The 18,222-nt window shown below is 34.3% G+C and overlaps 1 protein-coding gene across 6 annotated transcripts in view; it reads right to left on the reverse strand.

Annotated features, from left to right (window-relative positions):
• LOC128205015 (zinc finger protein DPF3-like) overlaps nucleotides 1-18,222 on the reverse strand; it is a 30,368-nt gene that overhangs the window by 5,350 nt on the left and 6,796 nt on the right. For 3 of the 6 annotated variants that reach the window (XM_052906435.1, XM_052906419.1, XM_052906412.1), the window contains 4 exons: nucleotides 17,448-17,535; nucleotides 12,266-12,373; nucleotides 11,164-11,199; nucleotides 4,608-4,637 (listed from right to left, as the gene is read on the reverse strand). In XM_052906435.1, coding sequence (XP_052762395.1) covers nucleotides 4,608-4,637; nucleotides 11,164-11,199; nucleotides 12,266-12,373; nucleotides 17,448-17,535 — 262 coding nt within the window. The remainder of the gene's footprint in view (nucleotides 1-4,607; nucleotides 4,638-11,163; nucleotides 11,200-12,265; nucleotides 12,374-17,447; nucleotides 17,536-18,222) is intronic. The other 3 variants (XM_052906444.1, XM_052906426.1, XM_052906449.1) reach the window with 3 other exon arrangements.

An 18,222-nucleotide genomic window follows, 5' to 3' on the forward strand; every position in this document is an offset into this window, starting at 1 on the left:
ATTTAGTGTTCAAAATTATATTTTGTCCAATGAAATGTCTGTATTTTTCAAATGTTTCTAATTTATTTTGGTAAATCATCAGGAATCAATTAAATTAAATGGAGGCTGTGTTAGTTGTAAAAATATAATGTCAAACACTAAGCTGGTTCAAGGGTTGTTAATATGCGATTACCGAATAAATGGGTTGAGTGTCTGCAAAACAGTAAGCCCATTTATTTTGGTAAATACATACTAATAACCTTTATCCATAAATAAAAAAACTTGAAAATGAGGTTGCTTCCCTTAATAAACAATAGCGCCAACTGTCACAAAATACGCCCGTCTTAAATTAAGGACACAAACTAAGTTAGGGCAAACTCTGTTTTTACAGTTTTTGACGATTCAAGGGTCACAACTCAGGAGGCGACATTGCTGGATAACGAACCTGAGCAAGATATTTTGCCTATACCACAATCTGACCAAATTTGGTGATGATTGGACAAAGGTTTGTTAAGGTATTGGTCGGACAAGACCAATTTGAGGTTATTCATATAATCAAAATATAATCGAAGGTGACTTCCGTACTCTTGAGTGACTCAAGCTATATGGCTAGTTATTAAACTTGTTGAGGATATTATGCCCATACACATTTTGACCAAAAATGACAAGCGCTATATGACTGGTTATTACCATGATCGAGATATTAATATGCCCATACGCATTCTGACCAAATTTGGTGATGATTGGACAAAGGCTTTGAAAGTTATTGAGAGGACAAGACCGATTTTTTTAGGTACTTTCTATGAACGAGATATTAATATGCCAATACACATTTTGACCAATTTGGTGATGATTGGACAAAGGCTTTGAAAGTTATTGAGAGGACAAGACCGATTTTTTTAGGTACTTTCTATGAACGAGATATTAATATGCCAATACACATTTTGACAAATTTGGTGATGATTGGACAAAGGCTTCGAAAGTTATTGAGAGGACAAGACCGATTTTTTTAGGTACTTTCTATGAACGAGATATTAATATGCCAATACACATTTTGACCAATTTGGTGATGATTGGACAAAGGCTTAGGAAGTTATTGAGAGGACAAGACCGTTTTAAAGAAAAAGGGAATAACTCTGAAGTGACTTTAGCGATATGGCCAGTTATTGAATTTTCTTGCCAATACACATTCTGTCCAAATTTGTTGGTGACTGGACGAAGGCTTCTAAAGTTATTGAGCGGACAAGACCAATATTAGGTAATTTATATAACTAAAGGGTGATAACTTTAAAGTGACAAAAGTGATATGACTAATAATTAAACTAGATGTTATGCCCATACACATTCTGACCAGGATTGGTGATGATTGGACAAAGGCTTCTAAAGTCATTCAGAAGACAACATACTAGACTCTGTCTGCCCGCATGAATGCCACAGGTAAAGCAATAATATGTCCAGTTGTTTTTTTTAAAACGGGCGTATAGAAACAGGGTTACATCTTATACATAATGTTTGCTAGCTTTTGTCCACTTCTACTGAACAATACAATGAATTGAAGTTCCAGTTTTAAAATTTTATATTTTTTTTTTAAATAAAACAACAACCTTGTAAACCACATGGATACCAATTTCTAAAATAAAGTTAAAAAGAAAAACATATGCCATTAGGAAAAATCAAAAGTCTGGTTTCAGTAAGCAATTCCACAGCGTATTAGAAACATAATTATCACACTATTGAACAAGATCATGGCTGATTTCGGCACTGGACGCAAGCTAATTGATAAGACTAAAGTCTTGTTGTTAATATGCAGATTTAGTGGGCACAGACACAACAACATCCACCCCCAACCCACCTTTAAATTTGCCAAGAAAACCTTTTTTACGCAATATTCGTAGAATTATATGTTTAGAGTATATATCAAACTGCACCATTTTAGGCATAAACATGCATTTACAAAACATTCTAGAGGGAGGTCTACTGAAGTCCTAGCATCAAATGTGAGACAAATCTCTTTCATTTAAATTTCAAAGAGGGATATGGCCCAAAGTATGTATCCCATAACATCAGGTCCTGGATATGCCCCTGGGTACCATTTCAATAAAGTTCTTAGTCAATCTTAGTTGTAAATTGAGATTATCTTAGTGTCATATTTTCGCTATTTTGCAACATTTTTGTATGAATAAAATGTTCAGTCAGTATTTAAATATATAGAAAATAATTGTTTGTTTCAGTGTAAGATTGTAATATAATTCACTGAGTGAGCGTAGCCACTTGTGAAATATTCATTTTTGGTGTTCATGAGGTGAAATATATTGCTATTTAACACTGAAATAAATATTTTTATATATTATATTTTTTTATAATATGCCTTAAATTAAAAGTCATTCAATTACACTAGAAAAAAAACATGCCAATTAAATTTTGTATGCGCACTTAACCTCATTTAGGAAAAGACGTTGGTGAAATTGTGTCCCAGCCCTGTGCATGCTGATGATTAATTTGGAACCAAGAGCGGGCGTCAATTTCAAAACAGTGAAGAATATCAAATTGATATTATCACTGATTTTAACAGTGAAATAACTATTTATTTCACTGAGTAATCTCTATAACCTTCGGCAAGCATATCGTAAGAAACCCCACATCATTATTAAGTAAGATACTTTAATGAAACAGGCCCCAGGTTACTTTCTTGTTACTTGCCGAGTGCAAGTAGATCGACAAGCCTAGCCTTAGTAATCAGAAATCTAGCAATATTAAAATCAAAGTTTCCATAGTTAGCTCCAGAAATTGAACCACATTATAACAGACCATATTGGTCAATGTTAATGGCAAATCTACTTAAAAGGGAGGCAACCTCACCAATAGCTTCAAAGCCAGCTTGGCTTTGATTCTTTGATTGTCATCTGGACACTGCAAACATATTTATCATTTTTATGATCTATAAAGATTACAATAATTTAACTTAAGATTCATTACGCTTTGTTCCAGGAAAGAAGGCATTAATTATGTAGAACCAAAAATATAAAAAAGAAATCATCTTTTTAAAACCAGACGACAAAGCAAAAAATATTGCACTAAAAAAAGAATGTAAATTGATAATATTAATTATTTTCTACTACAAAAATAAATAGATTGAAAATAATCTAAATCAGACTTGATTCATGTAATGTAACAACAAAATATCCGTGACAGATATGATGGAAAGATACAATGTCAATGTGATACTATGGCATGATGCAAGAACGGTGGATCAGGTGTGTCGGAGGACATGCAAAAAATGCAATAAATCATGTCTTTCACCAATCAAGATTGTTTCTATTGAAGGTAAAACGCAGATCGATATATATATATAGATATATATTAACCCTTTGCATGCTGGGTAAATTGTCGTCTGCTCAAAAATGTCGTCTGGTTTATTCTAAATTTCTTTCAATTTACTTGAAACTTTGGGGATATATTGACTAAGTGGCAAACAGCTTGGAACCTGACCAGACGCCGAGTTACTCGGCGTCTGGTCTGGTTCCAAGCTGTTTGCAAAGCCTTTAAAATCGCCATCAGCAGCCTAAGGGTTAATATTATAATTACATAAACGATGTGATACTCTAATTTGCACAAGCTGATACAGTAAACCTGCATTGGGTTACTTGCTAAGCAACATAATGTCCAGCAAAGATATAACAGCAGATACTTTGTACACAATTAAATGGTACACTAAATTAAACATTTTTTTTATTTTCGTTTATGATATGATAATTAAAAAGAATATAAAATGACAGTTAATTACATGTGAATATAAGGTTTTTTCGGTAATGACGTAATCAAAATTGTGTCCCATTCCCATGTACGCTGATGTTTGACTTGGAAGTGGGAGTGTGCTAAAATCATAATGAGCATAGAGTGAAAAATATCAAATTGTTTAGTTTTTTTTGTTTGAAACCGATATGCATATCGTTTTTATTTCTCTGATAAATCTCAATTAATCACTCGAAAGCATGTAAGATAGTTTTTACATTTAAATAATGCAACGCATGGACCTTGAGCAATGAATTGTTAAAACTATGTTCTGTTTACCGGTACACTGTTATCATCAGAAATGAATGGAAACCTACCCCGGTATTCTCAGTGATATTTATTTTTCTAACCAATGAATACCTGACATACGTATATATATATAAATTAGGCTAAAAATAATGAAATATAAACAGAATGAGCTTGGCTTATGGAAATCGGAAAATGAACGATGATGTTTTTGACAATGATAAAGTGGCTACAATACTAAAATATCGAAGCAGATTGCAAAGGCACCAATCCTGCATGATCACCAAGCTGAAAAAGATGAGTTCAATGAGGCATGCTGCACCTATCAATGTTTTTCGACACTGCTGACCCCGGAATTTTGACAAATTTCCCTGCTCCTGGGGTGGGGTTAAGAGGACAAAAATGTTTGCCCTTGGTGTACCCAACACCTGCATGTTGTTTTAAAAAAGAGCTGAAAAAAAATGAGGTACACAAGGCATGATCTGAAAAATGAGATAGGATGGCAATGGATGATGCGAATGCGACCCACTGACTGCACAAGATAATGTGAACCACATCCACAGCACGTGTCACGACGACACAGCCCTTACCTGGGAATACTAGCGTAGGTGTGACCTTCACTGAAATGTAAGGTTATTTGAAGGCTCAGAAAAAAGCTGTCCAATTATAATTTTGACTTTAACTTTCAAGCAGATGTGTTTAATTGTGCCTTATATATAGAAAGAAATGTGTTGTTAAAGCTGCACTCTTACAGATATACCATTTTTACAACTTTTTCATTTTTTGTCTTGGAAAGAGCAAATTTTTGCGTAAATATCTGCAAACCAATGATATAAGATTGCTGACAAAAAATCAGATCGTAGATTTTCATATTTCTGTTTGAAAATTGATGTTTTATGGCTTAAACCGTTACTAACGGTTTAAGAATAAGAGCTGTCACAGAGACAGCGCGCTCAACTATTACGCCGCTTTTCAGTGTAAGGATTGAAAAGTTTTGGCCAAACATGCATGGATCACTGTTAGATTAGATTTCAATGCAATTCATGATGTGCTGAGATAGTACCGGTAACATAAATGTGATTACATGGAAAATTTCAACCAGATTTTTTAAGTCTAATAATAAAGGGCAATTATTTGCAAAATACAGTTATATATCTTGGTTATTCAATTACGTTGAGTGGTTGAATACCATTCTATAAAGTCTCAATTTAATACATTGAGTAGTTGCTTAGAAATTAACCTATGTGTGCTTACACGCAAAACCTTAACCAGAATTTCTATGTCGAATAATAAAGGGCAATTATTTGCATTAAATGAAACTAGAGTTATCTAATTTGGTAAATTAAGTAGGTTGGATGGTTGAGTACCATTGTATCGAGTCTCAATGCAATACATCAAGTAGTTGCTTTGATATTAAAATAATGTGTGCTTGCACACAAAACCTTAACCAGAATTTTTAAGTCAAATAAAAGAGGGCAATTTTTTGCATTAAATGCAAAATAGATTATCTAACTCGGTTAATTAATTAGGTTGGATGGTTGAGTACCATTGTATCAAGTCTCAATGCAATAACTCAAGTAGTTGCTGAGATATTAACCTATGTGTGCTTGCACACAAAACCTTAACCAGAATTTCTAAGTTGAATAATAAAGGCCTATTATTGGCATTAAATGCAAAGAAGAGTGATCTAACTTGGTTAATTAAGTAGGTTGGATGGTTGAGTACCATTGTATCAAGTCTCAATGCAATACCTCAAGTAGTTGCTGAGATATTAACCTATGTGTGCTTGCACGCAAAACCTTAACCAGAATTTCTAAGTCAAATAATAAAGGCCTATTATTGGCATTAAATGCAAAGTAGAGTTATCTAACTTGGTTAATTAAGTAGGTTTGATGGTTGAGTACCATTGTATAAAGTCTCAATGCAATACCTCAAGTAGTTGCTGAGATATTAACCTATGTGTGCTTGCACGCAAAACCTTAACCAGAATTTCTAAGTCAAATAATAAAGGCCTATCATTGGCATTAAATGCAAAGTAGAGTTATCAAACTTGGTTAATTAAGTAGGTTGGATGGTTGAGTACCATTGTATAAAGTCATAATGCAATACCTCAAGTAGTTGCTGAGATATTAACCTATGTGTGCTTGCACGCAAAACCTTAATCAAGGGGTGACGCCGACGCCGACGCTTGGGTGAATAGTATAGCTCTCCATATTCTAAGAATAGTCGAGCTAAAAATGCATAAAACATCCATTTTTTAACTTAAATATAAAAATCTGTGATCTAACTTTTTATCCGCAGTCTTATATAACTGGTTTCCATGGATTTCCGCTAAAATTGTCTCTTTCCATGACAAAAAAAAAAAAAGTTTTCAAAATGTTCAATCTGTGAGAGTGCAGCTCTAAAAATATCTATAAAAATTAAGTCAACTAGATTATTAGAGCTCTATTACAAAAAGATAATATTAAAGGAAATGATAACAAGAGATGTTTGTCAAACATTATGCCCCCTGAGCGCCAAGTTGCCAGAAATATTTGGACAATTGAATGAAATATGCATGGACTGAAATGACAGCTGATTTGTCATTGGATGCATATGAGGCAGGTCATCTACTTATAATAACTTAAGAAGGCAAATAAATGCCCAACTAAAATAGTAACATAAAAGAAAATCATTTCTATACAAACATTTATACATCAATCCCAATCATCTGTGCATGCATTAAAAAAATATGGACAATCAGAAAACCTTTTTTCAGCTTACAGTCACACTGACCTTGACCTTTGACCCACTGACCTCAAAATCAATAGGGTTCATCTGCTGGTCATGACCAATAAGCCTACCTAGTATGAGGTCCCTGGGTCAAAGCGTTCTCAAGTTATTGATCGGAAACCGTTTTTCATGTTAAGGTCACACTGACCTTGACCTTTGACCCACTGACCTCAAAATCAATAGGGTTCATCTGCTGGTCATGACCAATACACCTACCAAGTATGAGGTCCCTGGGTCAAAGCGTTCTCAAGTTATTGATCGGAAACCGTTTTTCATGTAAAGGTCACACTGACCTTGACCTTTGACCCACTGACCTCAAAATCAATAGGGTTCATCTGCTGGTCATGACCAATAAGCCTACCTAGTATGAGGTCCCTGGGTCAAAGCGTTCTCAAGTTATTGATCGGAAACCGTTTTTCATGTTAAGGTCACACTGACCTTGACCTTTGACCCACTGACCTCAAAATCAATAGGGTTCATCTGCTGGTCATGACCAATACACCTACCAAGTATGAGGTCCCTGGGTCAAAGCGTTCTCAAGTTATTGATCGGAAACCGTTTTTCATGTAAAGGTCACACTGACCTTGACCTTTGACCCACTGACCTCAAAATCAATAGGGTTCATCTGCTGGTCATGACCAATACACCTACCAAGTATGAGGTCCCTGGGTCAAAGCGTTCTCAAGTTATTGATCGGAAACCGTTTTTCATGTAAAGGTCACACTGACCTTGACCTTTGACCCACTGACCTCAAAATCAATAGGGTTCATCTGCTGGTCATGACCAATAAGCCTACCTAGTATGAGGTCCCTGGGTCAAAGCGTTCTCAAGTTATTGATCGGAAACCGTTTTTCATGTTAAGGTCACACTGACCTTGACCTTTGACCCACTGACCTCAAAATCAATAGGGTTCATCTGCTGGTCATGACCAATACACCTACCAAGTATGAGGTTCCTGGGTCAAAGCGTTCTCAAGTTATTGATCGGAAACCGTTTTTCATGTAAAGGTCACACTGACCTTGACCTTTGACCCACTGACCTCAAAATCAATAGGGTTCATCTGCTGGTGATGACCAATACACATACCAAGTATGAGGTCCCTCGGTCAAAGCGTTCTCAAGTTATTGATCGGAAACCATTTGGTATTCCGACCGACAGACAGACAGACCGACCGACCGACCGACCGACCGACCGACATGTGCAAAACAATATACCCCACTTTTTTCAAAAGGGGGCATAAATATTAAGCTTTAAATTATCCTTATTATCATGTAAAATTATCTTTATGCTCATTTAACTGTTAAATATTCAAGCTTTTGACATTTTTTTTTAACTTATGATCAAGAAAAGATTTCGAGAAGATAGATTATCCAGCATAATCATTATTTGATTTAATTGAAGTACACAACCATCAAGCAAATTTTCAAGCATTTAATGCTGCCAAAGAATGAAAATTAACAAAAAAAAGCATTCTTCCTTTCACATGGGACATTTTGGACTAAATTTGAGAAAAGAAATACCCCTCATCAAGGAGAAATTAGCATGACCAAAACAAGTTTAAAAACTTTTCAAAAACCCAACGAACATCCAATAAATAGATAAATGACAAACCACAGCCAATGCCAGTCAAAATGCACATAAAAACTATCACAGAAAGTGACAAATACCCTGGGATGCTGCTTTGATGTGTAGGAGGTGCAAAATAGTTCTTTTATTACATAGCAAAGCATGCATTCCCTTAAAAGCCAAAACATACATTGACTCTTCCATGCATAGAAAATGCCAAAATAAAAGCATTAATTCATTTTACATAAATATTTGCAAAAGTCAGATTTAAGCGAATTGCATCAATCAAATCACAAAACCATCATTTTGCATGATATCAAATCAAAGCAAAGGCATATGGTGAACATGGACAAGCTAGACTGATCACAGGACTGTTTATTACTCCCGCAACGCCAGTTGTTGGTTGCTGTTGCTTCAAGAACAAGGAAGTAGGTAAAAATGTCACAGACAATGTCACCAAAGAAAAATAATTAAATTTATCTGCAAAAATGAAAAAAAATGGAAAGAAGGTCAAGGGTCAAGGTCATCCAATGACAATATTCATAAGCAGTTACAATTCAGTTAAAAACTTCCAAGTTTCGTTGCAAAAGCTTTACAAATAAGAAAGTTGTTCAAAAGGTCACAGTAAATGTCATTCAGCTGCAAAATCATCCAGTCACATTATGTTGTATTTTCAATACTGTACAAATTAAGTCAGTGGGTCAAAAGGTCATGGTTTATGTAATTCAGTGACGACATTGAAATTTGTTTGCAAAATTGTACATATTGTCCTAATTTCAATGCCATTATTATGTCTTAAAAAAATTAAGTATGTGAAAGGTCATGGTAAAAGTCATCCAAGGACAATATGAAAGTTTTTTTACACATGGTCTAATTTTGATCACAATAACTTTTAAAAGTAGGTCAAAAAGACACAGTCAAGGTCATCCGAGGAAAGACAGTTGCAAATCTGTACAAAAGTAAGTAATTACCACAAAAAAAACGTAGGATTGTTTCAATCACAAGGTTGTCAACCTTAGTGCATAAATAGTATGTACTATATGATAACCTCAAAAGGCAATAACTTTACACTGCAAAGGTCAAGGTCAATGTAACTGAAAAAATATCCTCACTACTACTCCTGGTAAAGATGACAGCTAACCATTATTTCATTAAAATCTGGAAAAGGAGGTAGTTTGTGTCGTAAAGTGATCACTTAAACTGCATAGATCTTATGTTATACGAATTTTCTAATGGCAACAAAAAAATATATATATATATATATATTTTGCAATACTTTTTTTCATACTTGTCACTTCTACCAAAATTAATTATAAAGTGATTTCATGAAAAACTGTAGAAGTAGTCTGTGTTTTGAAGAGGTTACCAGAAGTGCATATTGGTACATTTTATGTAATATATATGTCTAAGTTGGAAGGTCAAGGTCAACAAAATGTACATCTTGCATTATTTCTCACTGTGCTTGTTAATCCATTCCAAGAACTGTTGTGGTGATTCTCGTCACAAGGTTTATATTGCAATATATAGATGAACAGATGGTGGACCGCAAACATGACTCCTTTATACCCCCTTCACAATATCGTTATTGTGGGAGCGTTATAAAAAGCAGATTGGTCAAATGGTCAAAATAGTGTTTGAAGTGGTCAATTAAGCTGAAGCTTAAGACTGACCAATGGTCAGCAAGCTAGGAGTGTATGATTTACCATTTGAGTCAAAAGTCCCATTGTATTAAAAGTAAAGAAAAATATACAGGGTCCTACTAACTACATGGTTGCATGTCTGTATTAAGGTGTCACATGTACAAAAATGTGAATTTTGAAGGCCTGGGTGACCTTATATTATTTTGGTATCATTTCATGAAAGGGTAAGAGAATTGAGAAAGAATATGTTAAAATTTTACAGAAAAAATGTTATCATCACGCTTTTTAAGCGTTGACAAAAATGCAAAATAGGACATGAAAGGACATTTCATGTCCTAATTTACTTGCAATAAAGATCCCAAATAGAAGTTGCAATTAGTTTATCTATAATAATAAGTAATCAGTAGACAATAACCTTTCAAATGATACCAAAATGATATGATAAAAATATATGTGCACCAGGTGCACCCAGGTGAGGGGTGAATGCGAAAAGGTTCTAAGTGACATTAAATAAAGAAGCAGATAGAACCTTTTCGCTTTCACCTAGGTTCCTCTACATCTTTATATTTTTATAGAGGTGTATCTCTATATTTGGAGGTGGTGCATCTTAACATATAAAATATACACCTCTTAAGTCAGGGGTAATGGATATTGACCAGGTAGCTGAAGGGCTGAAAACATTTCTGTGGGGCATTTCGGGCCTGCTTTCGGCCCCCAATGGGAGTCAAAGGGGTCAAAACCCCAAGCCACACAAGCAAAACTGGCTTTTAAGAAAGCCCCTTTAAGGACATTCTAGGCTTCAAGTTTTAAATAAACTAGAGTGTTAACATTAAACAACAAATGAAGTAAAAACCAAAAGCAGCAAGCTACCTTTTTTTAATCGATTTAAAAAATATTATGTTTTTTTTACTTCTTATTATTTATTTTTGGGTCCGTGGAGCCATGAAATCTCCAAAAATCTACGCATCTGCGGACAAATTACATCCCTGTAGGTGAATATTTTGGGGACCTCCTAAATCTGGTTTTAAAAAGACAGCTGTATTTTTTACCCAGCTACTGGTTCATTTTGAAAACCATGAAAGTGGATATAAGAACACCCAATTTTGGCATAACTACGGTATAATGTGACTTTTGACTGCAATGGTGCATCATAGGAGCGGAAACTCACCTGGCTCTTCACGCTCCAATTTTGGAGGAGTTTTAGCTACCGAAACAAGGAAAGTTTAACATCATGACAAACATATTTTGAAAATTAAATCTGGACCATATTAAAAAATAAAGATTTCTCTCAAAGGTGTTGACAGTTAGTATTCTTCTGCAATAAACAAAGAAATGGCTGATTTTTTTTTCATTAAATTTAGATTTTCAAGTATAAATTTTATAAAAGATTATGAATATGAACATCAATCTATACTTAACTCCATATTACGTACATTGTCAAAAAACAGCTATATACAATCAAATTAAACGTTAGACAAATAAGATTCAACAACAAAATTCTCCAATCTTAAAAAAATGGGCATTTGACTTTCAAACATTAAAATCTGATACAGAATTCATTATTCAAGATCAGACAAAAAAGAACACTATTTGCTACAAAATAAACTGCTCTAGTACAACCCTAGAATATACATTTACATATAAACCGCAACAACCAAAAATAGAACTTATGTTCAATTTGACATCAGCAGGATATGACATAATTTCCGGTGACTAAAAATAGAATGGCTGCACCAATCAAATAACAAGTTTAAAGGTTTATAATACTGTAAGATATTTAAAGCGTCTTTTTTAATATATAGGGCCGGTTGTTCAGAAATTTGTTAAAAAAAAACATTGCAATCAATGACAGTGTTGTTAACTTTTAAAGGTGAACTATTTTATGACGTGCTCACTGCGGTTTACTATAGTCTCAAATGGTAGAAAAACCGAGTTTTATGCTCATTTCTTTCAAATCCTTCATAAGAACCATTGTTTTCGGTATTTATTTATCCTTTTTGGAATATTGAAACAAAATTATTAATTGTGGTGAATCATATTTGGGAGTTAGAGTGGATCTTTAAACTCCAAGAATAGTAAAGATTTGGAAGTTAACAATGACAATGTTAACAACGTCGTTAACTTTTACAAAGTTCTGAACAATCGGCCAATGATAAAATTAATATGATTCGAAAAACTTAAATTAAAAAATTTCCTTTAATACCCATCTTTGCTTGTCGTGGTTTATATACATTGTACACATGTAGTAAAAAGCAGCTTACAAAACCTACCAACGGACTTGGGAGATGGTTCTGGTTCTTCTGGTTCCATCATACCATTGTGGAAATGGTTGTAGTGGTACGACAACCCCGGACGGGTCTTGTAGCGTGCGTTACATACTGAAGTGAACAGTGAGTTTAAGGTTGAACACTTAAGATCATAAATGCATTAAAGCTGCACTCTTACAGATTTACCGTTTTTACAACTGTTTTATTTTTTGTCTTGGATATGATATAAGATTGGTGACAAAAAAACAGATCGTAGATTTTCATATTTCCGTTAGAAAATTAATGTTTTATGGCCTAAACCGTTACTAACGGTTTAAGAACAAGAGCTGTCACAGAGACAGCGCACTCGACTATTGCGCCGCTTTTCAGTGTAAGGATTGAAAAGTTTTGGCGAAACATGGATCACTGTAAAATTAGATTAGATTTCAATGCAATACATTATGTATTTCCTGAGATATAAACATGAATGTGGTATCATGCAAAATTTTAACCAGAATTTCCAAGTCCAATAATAAAGGGCCATTATTTGCAAAATACAGTTAATTAACTTTGTTATTCAAGTAGGTTGGGTGGTTGAGTACCATTGTATAAAGTCTTGAGTCAATGCAATACATGAAGTAGTTGCTGAGATATTAACCTTTGTGTGCTAACATGCAAAACCTTAACCAGAACTTCTAAGTCGCATAATAAAGGGGCAAAAATAATATAATATAAAAGAGTTATCTTTCCTGATTAATTAAGAAGGTTAAATAGTTGGGAGCCTGTGTATAAAGTTTCAATGCAATACATGATGTATTCAAATTTCTATGTCAAATAAAAAAGGGCCATAATTTGAATTTAATGCAAACTAGAGTTATCTTACTTGGTTATTTAAGTAGATTGGATGGTTGAGTACCATTGTATAAAGTCTCAATGCAATCCATCAAGTAGTTGCTGAGATATTAACCTATGTGTGCTTACATGCAAAACCTTAACCAGAATTTCTAAGTCAAATAATAAAGGCCCATAATTTGCATTATATTCAAGAAAGTATTAACTAACTTCATAAATTTAGTAGGTTAGATAGTTGGGAATACATATCTAAAGTTTCAATGCAATACATGATGTATTTACTGACATAGTGACTTAAATGTGGTTACATGCAAAACCTAAACCAGAATTTTTAAGTTGAATAATAAACGGAAATAATTTTGCATTAAATGCAAACTAGAGTTATCTAACTTGGTTAATTAAGTAAGTTGGATGGTTGAGTACCATTGTGTAAAGTCTCAATGCAATACATCAAGAAGTTGCTGTGATATAAACCTATGTGTGCTTACATGCAAAACCTTAACCAGATTTTCTAAGTCGAATAATAAAGGGTCATTATTTGCATTAAATGCAAACTAGAGTTATCTAACTTAGTTAATTAGGAAGGTTGGATGGTTGAGTACCATTGTATGAAGTCTTAATGCAAAACATCAAGTAGTTGCTGAGAGGGCTATTCCAGTAAAACATATGTCCCACCCCAGGAAGGCACTTTCAAAATGGACCATCCCCCTTCAGAAGTTTATTTGATGAGAAAAGAACCCCCTTTAGAATATTTTTTGAGCAAATTCGGACCCCCTTGAGAAGTTTATTTTTTTATACGTCTATATGCAAAGATTATTTGCAATTACTCTTTTGTAACTCTTTGATCAGGTGAGCTATATAGGACCTTATAGCTCACCCTAGTTTCTAAGCCAATCATCACCCAGAGATTTTCAAATCTTTGCTCGAATAGGTTTCATATAAGATCACATCTGCATCCAATAAGTTAATTATTATAACTAGGTCAACAGACATGGCGTGCGCCAAATGAACTTCGAGCAGCCAATGGGCACGCTGTATACGGCCTTGTTCGATGATTGGCTTAGAAACTAGGGTGAACTATAAGTCAGTTACAGCTCATGTAATGGAAAATAACAAAACTTATTGCTGGGCTTCGCTTGTAATAAATTTTGTTATTTTCCATTAATAAATTTGGTTATTTTCCATTATATGGACTATAACCTACACACCACGGTTCTCTTGTTTCTTCATATGTTGCTATAAGTGCATATTAAGCCACATGAGGCTGAAACTTTCACCCATGTAATTATATACAACCTTAAAATAACTTGTGGTCGAAATGTTAAGGGGACGAAACATTCGGATTTATAACATTTACGCAATACGTACAAATTATGATTTCTAATAAAATTCTAGACAACTGTTGTCAATTTCAGGGGTCGACACTAACCATTTTTCCAAGGGATCCCGAAGGGACACCAACATTTGAAATCAGGTGTCCCTTCCTGAAATTAGGAGTCCCTTCCACTTTTTACATTTTTTCATTGTTGAGCCTGTTTTAATATTAAATTCAACATCCTTTTACTTTTCAATTTGTAATGCAAGTATAAACCACCATAATTATTATACATGTTTTCAGCAGCATGTAATGACAGGTTAGTAGCACTGAATCAATGGCAGTGAGGTATATTTTGGTCTCTAAGTTGGTAGATTGGGTTCAAAAGCGGGAGAATGTCTAAGTCCCTTTTGTTTTCAGTCAAAAACAGAGATGGATACAATGTAAACAAAAACTTGATGTTGTTACTATTTTTAGATTTTTGGAAAATACGCATAAAATACATCATGGTTCAGGGTCTCGTCAAATGTCGGTGCTTTTCATTAAGAAACTGTAGGAATATTACATCTGGCTTGTGAAAACTCCAATCAATATTTAGTAGAGCTGTTGATTAATCAATCAGACTGCCCAACAGTCGTAGTGCATACTGGAAGAGCAGACGACCAAAAATTGTGTATACATGTTAATTTTCGCGCCAAAAAGTCATAAAATTTTATAAATTTATTGAATTAATGAATAAAACCCTGCAAATTTTATTTCTATTATTTTTTATCAAGGCATAAAATATATGTCTTTAAAATTAACAAAGAATATTGATAAGTTGAATGCCAATTAACAAAGAATGCTGAATGTAGGATGCAGTTCTTTTGTGTCGTAAATGTTACTGTAAATACTCAAAGGTCGCATCATATTATATAAAAGGTATCATCAGAGTTGGCATCTTTTTGGGCGGTTCTGACACATAAGCAAAACAATTCCACAGAAGTATTTTACCGATAATAAATCTCTGTCAGCTCTGACCTTGTTTAAAATGTAAACAACAAAACGGAAGCGTTAACCTGCATGCGCCTGTGAAATGACCTGTTTATTTATAGATTCATGACGTAACTTTAGTCAAATAGTCAGCTATACTTTCGCTTTGATGAGTCCGATAATGATAATTAATAATATTGTTTTGACATGTGCTGTCAAGAAATTTAGGGAGCCCGAATTTAGGTAATAAATTAATTAAATGCTACTTATTTATTGATATTTAGCGTTTATCAGTCAGAAATTTAAAGTGTCCCGACGGAATACCGGACTTCGAAGTTCAGGTGTCCCTCCTGAAAAACTGGTGTCCTCGGGATCCCGGGACCCCGTTAGTGTCGAACACTGCAATTTGGTATACTTACCACGAAACGTATCCACACATGCGGCGCAACTATTGGTTTCTAGCCAATTTTGTAGGTTGGTCTTCGACCACGACTTTACAAATTCTGGCGCCTCCGCCATCTTGTTGTCAAGGGACGCAACTTCTTCTGATTTCCGGTACCGCGGAACCGACTCGTAATATCGCGAAAATTTGTATCCAAACCAATTCTGTACACGACGTTCGGTAAAATATGTTATATGGATAAAAAAAAACCGGTATTTCACCATCGGGCAGTGAATATAAATGAGCAGATACGGTCAGAAGCAAAAAAGAAAATGACGCCCCCCTATAGAAGCGAAATTGGACTTATCACCACCCCCTACAGTAGCAAATTAAGAAAAAGACCTACCCCCTACAGAATTTCTTTATTTTGCCGTCCTGGGGTGGGACATATGTTTAACTGGAATAGCCCTGAGATATTAACCTATGTGTGCTTACATGCAAAACCTTAACCAGAATTCCTAAGTCAAATAATAAAGGCCCATTATTTGCATTAAATTTAAATAAGTGTTATCTTACTTCATTAATTTAGTATGTTAGATAGTTGGGAATACATATCTAAAGTTTCAATGCAATAACTGATGTATTTACTGAGATAATGACTTAAAGGTGTTTACATGCAAAACCTTAACCAAGGTGTGACGCCGACGCCAACGCTTTGGTGAGTAGTATAGCTCTCCTTATTCTTCGATTTCAAGCTAAAAATGCATAAAACATCAATTTCTGAACTTAAATTCAAACATCTACGATCTTATTTTTTGTCAGTTAAATAAACTGGTTTCCATGGATTTTTGATAAAATTGGTTGTTCCAGGACAAATTTTTTTTTTTGTCAAAACGTTCAATCTGTGAGAGTGCAGCTTTAATAGGTTCACTTCATCTTACTCTATCAGACAACTTTAAAAAATAGTTGTAGTAGCTCAGCTTACCTGGAAGCGTTTTGTAGCATGCAATTCATGCAGCAGGAAAAAAGCAAATAGTTAGTTAGAATCTTAGACTTAATAGAAATCTTAGTATATCATTATGGAAAAAGCACCTGTGTCAGGGTAGGCCATGTAGCCTTTAATAATGTGCATTATATTATGCGGATAAAATTGTATTTATCTGAAAAGTTCTAATAGATGCAGAATCTGACACGTCATGTTCATATATGGCGTAAATTACATTCAGAAGAAACTGTAGATTTTTCTATATCACTTTTGTGATATTATAATTTGAAAGCAAAAAGTTTCAATGATTTGACACTGACTAACCCTTATATTTCACAATTATAACTGTTTATTAACTCAATCAAAAGCTAAATCTAATACAAACAAATGTATGAGAATCCCAGTCTCGATATGTTCCCTTAGGAAGTATTCTAATGACCAATTAATTTTACAGTCCAATAAAAACACTCAGATTCTATCATTCCCCTGGGCCCTGTTACAACATAGATTGTAAGGCTTAATTTCCAGGCATAACCCCATTTATCCCCCAAACATATATCTTCGTCCAGATTCTGCCCGTAACTTTTATAGTGTTTCAAAGCACTCTGAAGCAGCTTAAGGATAACAACTCAGATATTTCAGTTAAACAGGCCCCTGATCATTAACCTTATACTAATTCATGTAATATATATCACCGTACCTTCACAAGCATAAGGTTTTTCCTTTTCCTCATCAAGTTTTTCTTTTTCTTCTTTGTCTATCTTCTTCTTCCTCCCACGAGTACTTCCCTGTTACACAAAATATATTTCACTTTGTTGAAGATTTTAAAATACACCGTAAAAAAATAATATAATAATATTTTAAAAGACACAATAGATTTGGCTAGGCACATGTATTTTAAGATCTTTGTCTTAAACTTTTTATATTTTACAATGATGGTGAAACAAGTCATTACAAGATTATATTAATCACTCTTGTACGATTTTAGGCGAGAGTGTGGTCTTGTGTTATGGGGGAAACAGGAGAACCTGGAGACAATCCACTTGTCCGGCTTGGTGACCACAAACCAAACTCATATGCGCCCAGGCCAGGAGTCAAATCCAGGGCAACTAGGTGAGAAGCGTGTGTGCTAACCACTGCGATAACTGGCTAATTTGCGCATTAAATATGAACCCCATATCTGTTTATTACCATAGTAGTGTTGCATAGGTCTACAATATTTTGAACATACATATACCAATACAGGTTTTCCAGCCCTGTCCCATAGAAAAGCAGGAAAAATAGGATTTCTAATAACAACTAGAATTGAAGGAAAATAAGGACAGTTCAACATTTTTAAATCTCAACATGCATTATTCAATGCCTTAGATATTTTTTTAATTAAAACTGTGATGAAACTAAGCTCTGTATGACAGTTTAAAGTTCTTTGAATTAAATATTGGCAGACAGGGCACTACAGGTCAGCATTGTTTAAT

The sequence above is a fragment of the Mya arenaria genome, chromosome 2 (genome assembly GCF_026914265.1).
Source record: "Mya arenaria isolate MELC-2E11 chromosome 2, ASM2691426v1".
Lineage (NCBI taxonomy): Eukaryota > Metazoa > Mollusca > Bivalvia > Myida > Myidae > Mya > Mya arenaria.